This window comes from Petromyzon marinus, chromosome 84 (assembly GCF_048934315.1).
Source record: "Petromyzon marinus isolate PM22_M1 ecotype Great Lakes invasive population chromosome 84, UKy_Petmar_22M1.pri1.0, whole genome shotgun sequence".
NCBI classification, from domain to species: domain Eukaryota; kingdom Metazoa; phylum Chordata; class Hyperoartia; order Petromyzontiformes; family Petromyzontidae; genus Petromyzon; species Petromyzon marinus.
The window spans coordinates 3,833,602-3,840,687 of NC_133749.1; the positions used below are offsets into that span (position 1 = coordinate 3,833,602).

At 56.1% G+C, this 7,086-nt stretch overlaps 1 protein-coding gene across 1 annotated transcript in view; it reads left to right on the forward strand.

Annotated features, from left to right (window-relative positions):
- Window positions 1-5,392, forward strand: part of LOC142907870 (integrin alpha-L-like) — a 62,296-nt gene extending 56,904 nt beyond the window's left edge. Inside the window, exon 9 of the mRNA XM_076057762.1 lies at window positions 5,208-5,392. Within this exon, the coding sequence (XP_075913877.1) occupies window positions 5,208-5,363 (156 nt within the window). The 3' untranslated portion in view covers window positions 5,364-5,392. The remainder of the gene's footprint in view (window positions 1-5,207) is intronic.
- Window positions 5,393-7,086: the final 1,694 nt, after the last annotated feature.

Genomic DNA, 7,086 nt, shown 5'->3' on the forward strand with positions numbered 1-7,086 from the left:
AGTGACACACACAGTGACACACAGACACACACACAGTGACACACACAGTGACACACACACAGTGACACACACACACAGTGACACACAGTGACACACACAGACACACACACAGACACACACACAGTGACACACACAGTGACACACACACACAGACACACACACAGTGACACACACAGTGACACACACACACAGACACACACACAGTGACACACACACAGTGACACACACACACACAGTGACACACACAGTGACACACACACACACAGTGACAAACACAGTGACACACAGACACACACACAGTGACACACACACAGTGACACACACACACAGAGACACACACACACAGTGACACACACAGTGACACACACACAGTGACACACACACAGTGACACACACAGTGACACACATACACACAGACAACAACAACAACAAGTCGAGAGCCCTAGAGGGCATCACCAGATTCGTCATCGGGGTAATGAAGATACACACAGACAGATACACTATACACACTACACACACACAGACACACACACACAGCCACAGACACACACACACACACAGTGACACACACACAGTGACACACACACAGACAACAACAACAAGTCGCGAGCCCTGGAGGGCATCACCAGATTCGTGATCGGGGTAACGAACACACACACAGTGACACACAGACACACACACACAGAGACACACACACACAGAGACACACACACACAGTGACATACAGACACACACACACACAGACACACACACAGACACACACAGACACACACACACAGACACACACACAGATACACAGACAGACACTATACACACACACAGTGACACACAGATACACACACACACAGACACACAGAGACACACAGACACACACACACAGACACACACACAGACACACACAGACACACACACACAGACACACACACAGATACACAGACAGACACTATACACACACAGTGACACACAGAGACACACACACAGACACACAGTGACACACAGACACACACACACAGACACACACAGATACACACACACACAGTGACACACACACACACACAGTGACACACAGACAGACACTATACACACACACACAGCGACACACAGATACACACAACAACAACAACCGCCATTCGCCACTAAGTGGCGGTGACGTCACCACGACGCTTGTGCCAGGCTATGTGCACCCTGAGGCCACGTGAAGTGTCGAACGCCCGCTGGCAGGAGGTCACGGGGCAGACCCAGGTGCCACGGATCGACTGACTGAGATGACTGGCTGATGCACCACCTGTGCCCTATACTGTGGCAACCTGCTGTGCTTTAGCCACCCGGCGCTCCGCTCGTTGTTGTGAGCGTCGCTCCTCCGCCCTCCGTTGTTGTTGGAGGGCGACTACCTCCAACTGCCCAGTAGCAGCGTCCTTCACGAGCCTCCTCCACAGAGGCCGATCTTGACACCGCTGGTACCAGTCATCGGCAAGTCCACTCAGCTCCACGTCCTCCTGTACCACATCACTCCATCTCTTCTCTAGCCCGTGCCGCGCCCGCTTAGCCCCCTCAATCTGGCCGAACAAAAGCTGTTTCGGCATGCGGTGGCTGGGCATGCGGGCTACATGACCCAGCCAACGCAGCCTTGCCCGCCGGAGGAGCTCACCGATGGGACCTTACCCAGATCTTTCAAGGATTTGTGAGCTCCTCACACAATCCAGTCTGGTTATACCCAGGATGGATCGTAGGCAGGCCAGCCTAAATGTTTCTAACCGGCGAAGATGTTCCATTAGGGGGGTCCACGTTTCGCAAGCGTAGAGAAGGGAGGGAATGACCGTGGCCGAGAAGACCTGAAGCTTAGTGCGGAGTGACAGACCAGGTAGCTTCCACACAGCATTACACAACCGATGAAAAGATATTGCCGCTCGACTGATTCGGAGTGAGACCTCTGCTGTTAAACTGTAGCCGGTCATAAGCACACTGCCCAGGTATGGGAAACTCTCCACTCTCTCCACAACTGCCCCATCACCGATTGGGAGTTGTGGGGGTGGAGTGTCTGATGGTACAAAATACCCAGGCAGGTGCTTAGTTTTGGTGGAGCTGATGGTAAGACCCCATCTCTTAGTGGCACGCTCCAATCTCAGCAGTAGCGTCTCCAACTCCTCCTCTGAATGAGCAGCTATTACCAAATCATCGGCATATATAACGTGGTTGAGCAATAGGGAGCCATCCCTTGACCACACCCGGGCATCGATCAGCCTCCCATTATATCTGTACCAAATGGAGATTCCCCCGGTACAGCTATTGAAGGCTTCACGAACTACGTGGTCAAAATAGATGTTAAATAATGTGGGAGCCAGAGAACATCCCTATCGCACCCCAAGGTGTACAGGGAATGGCTCTGACTCCCGGCCACGTAGTTTTACCTGGGCCCGCTCACCATCATGAAGGTCTTTAATGATCGTGAGCAGAGGGTCAGGTACTCCAAAAGCAGGAAGAACGACCCAGAGCCCAGGCTTACTGATGGTATCACAGGTCTTGACCAGGTCTATAAAGCAGAGATGTAGGTCTTGTTGGAATTCCCTACACCTCTGCTGTAGCAGACGGACAGAAAATATGGCATCTGTGCAGGACCGCCCTTTCCTGAAGCCGCATTGGGGCTCCGCAAACCTCTCCTCAGCGTGCCTGGCAAGGCGATGTTGAATAATCCTTGCCAGGACCTTTCCCGGTACACTGAGGAGTGAGATGCCCCTGTAGTTGTTACAGTCTGTGCGGTCCCCCTTCTTAAAGAGGAGGACCACCAGGGCATCCTTCCAATCCTGTGGAACCCATCCCGTGGTCCAGATTGTTATGATGTCATATAGGGCAGTCTGTGCACAAACGCCATCCTCCCTCAGCATTTCGCTTGGGAGATCATCTCTGAACGGTGCCTTTCCTGGTCTCAGACTCTGGATCGCCCTCAGTACTTCCTCAACAGATGGCACCTCAGCCAGCCACTCACAGGGGGTTACTTCCTCGATGTTTTCCTGGCTGAGGGGTTTCCCCTCCCCCAGGACTTCACAGAAATGCTCAGTAAATCTGCAAACCTGTTCCTGGCGGTCGGAGATAGGATCACCGTTTTTTCTCCTAATGATGGTAATAGGTGTGGCGCTGCAGGTTACTTTTTTGATGGAGTTAAATAGAGATTTGTGATCACGGGCCACTGAGGTAGACTCCATCTCCTCAGCAACCCGCGACCACCACCCATCCTTGCAGCGCCTTACGGCTCTCCGAACCTCCGAGCGAAGGCTGCGGTAAGCCTCCTCATTCTCTGACGTGGGATTCTGTAGCCGATGACAGTGGGCCTGTCGCTTTTTCTCAACCATCCTGAACACCTCCTCTGTCAGCCAGGGTCTCTGGGGAGGTCTGGACCATGTACCCAAAGCAGCCATTGCAGCTGCATGAGTCACAGTCCTAAACCTCGCCCATTTACCCTTGACATCAGGAGGATTGGGGGACAATGCCAATCCCAGCCGCAAGCGATGATGAAATCTCGCTTGCAACCTTCATCAGATAACTGAGACCAGGCCACTGTAGGTTTGAATGGGGTCCTGGGTGTACACCCACCACCAGAGTGGAGGAATGGCAGGCGCATCTGACAGATGACAAGTCGATGGTCAGAGGGCAGATCAGCTCCACGGTAGGTCCTGGTGTCAAGGACATGGGCTCGCATCCGCTGGTCCGTCACTATGTAGTCCAGCAGATGTTCTTGCTTGGACCCGGCGTGCATCCGTGACGTTGCGTGGATGCGCCGATGCCGGAACAGCGTGTTGGTAATTACAAGCCCATGGGCTGCACAAAAATCTAGCAGCCTCCTACCGTTGTTATTGAGCTGATCTGGCCCATGCCTTCCAATCACTCCAGACCAGGTGCCAGCATAATGACCAACTCGGGCATTGAAGTCACCCAACATGATGACTCTATCCCGAGGGGCCACTTTAGCCAGCACCTATGACAGGAGGTCATAGAAGGCATCTGACTCATCGGCTTTGCCTGCATCCCTCCACGGATGTTCATCTTCGGTGGGGGCAAAAGTAACCACGACCACCATTCCTCGCCTCCGGTTGATGGGAAGGCGAGCCCAAAGTAGCCTGGGGCTTACAGCTTCCCACACCTCACCGCCACGCTCCCACGCCCCCTTCATTCTTTTGTTCAGAAGAAGAGCCACTCCCTGTTGTTTGGCAGTCTGCTGCCCCGAGTAGAGGACTGTCCACCCTCATGGTGGCAGGAGCCAGAACCGTTCCACCGGAGATCCAGGCGGTTCCGGTCCAGCTCCCGACAGAGGAGTGGCAGCCTCTCCTCTGCAGTGAGCGTTCGAACATTCCACGTGGCCACACGAAGTGGCTTTTCGTTGTTTCTGGAGGAGCCCCGAGGGTAGATATTCAATTTCCTGGCTCCGCCAAATTGGGGTTTTGGCCAGGAGAAGTCATAGACGCCTGGCCCCCCGGGGCCTCCGGCACAAGCTTATTAGTTATATATCTTAGACGTGGTTTAGTGGTAATTAATTGAAGGTGGAGGGGTTACCAGCCCCTCGCACCCGTCCAGAGCCCCCATTTAGCCACTGTGGTGGACACAGACGCCATGAGGGGAGGAGCCAATCGGAATTGGCCCTCCCCCCACAGCACTGTCCACGACAGAGTTGCCCGTCCGTGACCACGAGGAGGTAGGGGGTTGTTTTGCTAGACTACAAACACACAGACGCACACACCAACCCACCCACTCACTTACCCACTCATCCACCCACCCACTCACTCACCCACTCACTAACTCACCCACCCACCCATACACTCACCCATCCACCCACTCGCCCACTTACCCACTCACCCACTCACCCACTCACCCATCCACCCACCCACTCACCCACTCACCCACCCACTCACCCACTCGCCCACTCGCCCACTTACCCACCCACCCACTCGTCCACTCACCCACTCACTCACTCACCCATCCACCCACCCACTCACTCACCCACTCACCCACCCGCCCACTCGCCATCCACCCGCTCACCCACTCACTCACCCACGCACTCATACACTCACTCAACCACTCACTCACTCACTCACCCACCCACCCACTCGCCCACCCACTCACCCACCCACTCACCCACCCTCCCACACTAACCCACCCACCCCCACTCACCCCCCCACTAACCCACCCACCGCCCCCCACTAACCCACCCACCCCAGGTGGGTGACGTGTTCCACAAGGGCCGCGCCATTTACACGGCCGAGCTCATCGCAGTCGCCCGCTCAGCCTCCACGTGGAGGTGGCGAGTGACTTCACAGCACTGGGGAGAGAGTCCTCAAGGCGCTGAAGGGGCGAATGTTCGCTCTGGAGGGTGAGTGAGTGGGTGAGTGTGGGGGTGAGTGGGTGGGTGAGTGAGTGAGTGGGTGGGTGAGTGAGTGGGTGAGTGAGTGTGTGGGTGAGTGGGTGAGTGAGTGGGTGGGTGAGTGGGTGGGTGAGTGAGTGAGTGGGTGGGTGAGTGGGTGAGTGGGTGAGTGAGTGAGTGAGTGGGTGGGTGGGTGAGTGGGTGAGTGAGTGGGTGAGTGAGTGGGTGAGTGGGTGGGTGAGTGAGTGTGGGGGTGAGTGGGTGGGTGAGTGAGTGGGTGAGTGAGTGGGTGAGTGAGTGGGTGAGTGAGGTGGCGAGTGACTTCACGGCACTGGGGAGAGTCCTCAAGGCGCTGAAGGGGCGAATGTTCGCTCTGGAGGGTGAGTGAGTGGGTGAGTGAGTGGGTGAGTGGGTGAGTGAGTGGGTGGGTGAGTGAGTGAGTGGGTGGGTGAGTGGGTGAGTGAGTGAGTGGGTGGGTGGGTGGGTGAGTGGGTGAGTGAGTGGGTGAGTGAGTGGGTGAGTGGGTGAGTGAGTGAGTGGGTGAGTGGGTGAGTGGGTGAGTGAGTGGGTGAGTGAGTGGGTGAGTGAGTGGGTGAGTGAGTGAGTGGGTGAGTGGGTGAGTGGGTGATTGGGTGAGTGAGTGAGTGGGTGAGTGAGTGAGTGGGTGGGTGAGTGAGTGAGTGGGCAAGCGACTTCACGGCACTGGGGAGAGTCCTCAAGGCACTGAAGGGGCGAATGTTCGCTCTGGAGGGTGAGTGAGTGGGTGAGTGAGTGGGTGAGTGGGTGAGTGTGGGGGTGAGTGTGTGAGTGGGTGAGTGGGTGAGTGTGGGGGTGAGTGAGTGGGTGAGTGAGTGGGTGAGTGAGTGGGTGGGTGAGTGGGTGAGTGTGTGAGTGGGTGAGTGGGTGGGTGGGTGAGTGGGTGAGTGAGTGGGTGGGTGAGTGAGTGGGTGGGTGAGTGAGTGAGTGGGTGAGTGGGTGGGTGAGTGAGTGAGTGAGTGGGTGAGTGGGTGGGTGGGTGAGTGGGTGAGTGGGTGAGTGAGTGGGTGGGTGAGTGAGTGGGTGGGTGAGTGGGTGAGTGTGTGAGTGAGTGAGTGGGTGGGTGAGTGAGTGAGTGGGTGAGCGACTTCACGGCACTGGGGAGAGTCCTCAAGGCACTGAAGGGGCGAATGTTCGCTCTGGAGGGTGAGTGAGTGAGTGGGTGGGTGGGTGAGTGAGTGAGTGAGTGGGTGAGTGAGTGAGTGGGTGAGTGGGTGGGTGAGTGAGTGAGTGAGTGGGTGAGTGAGTGAGTGGGTGAGTGAGTGAGTGGGTGAGTGAGTGAGTGGGTGAGTGAGTGGGTGAGTGTGTGAGTGGGTGAGTGAGTGAGTGGGTGGGTGAGTGAGTGAGTGAGTGGGTGAGTGAGTGAGTGAGTGGGTGAGTGAGTGAGTGGGTGAGTGAGTGGGTGAGTGTGTGAGTGGGTGAGTGAGTGGGTGGGTGAGTGAGTGAGTGAGTGGGTGAGTGGGTGAGTGAGTGGGTGAGTGAGTGAGTGGGTGAGTGAGTGAGTGGGTGAGTGAGTGAATGGATTAGTGGGTGAGTGAGTGAGTGAGCAAGTGGGTGAGTGAGTGAGTGTGGGGGTGAGTGAGTGGGTGAGTGAGTGAGTGAGTGGGTGAGTGAGTGAGTGAGTGGGCGATCGAATTCACTGCGCTGGGGCGAGTCCTCAAGGCGCTGAAGGGGCGAATGTTCGCTCTGGAGGGTGAGTG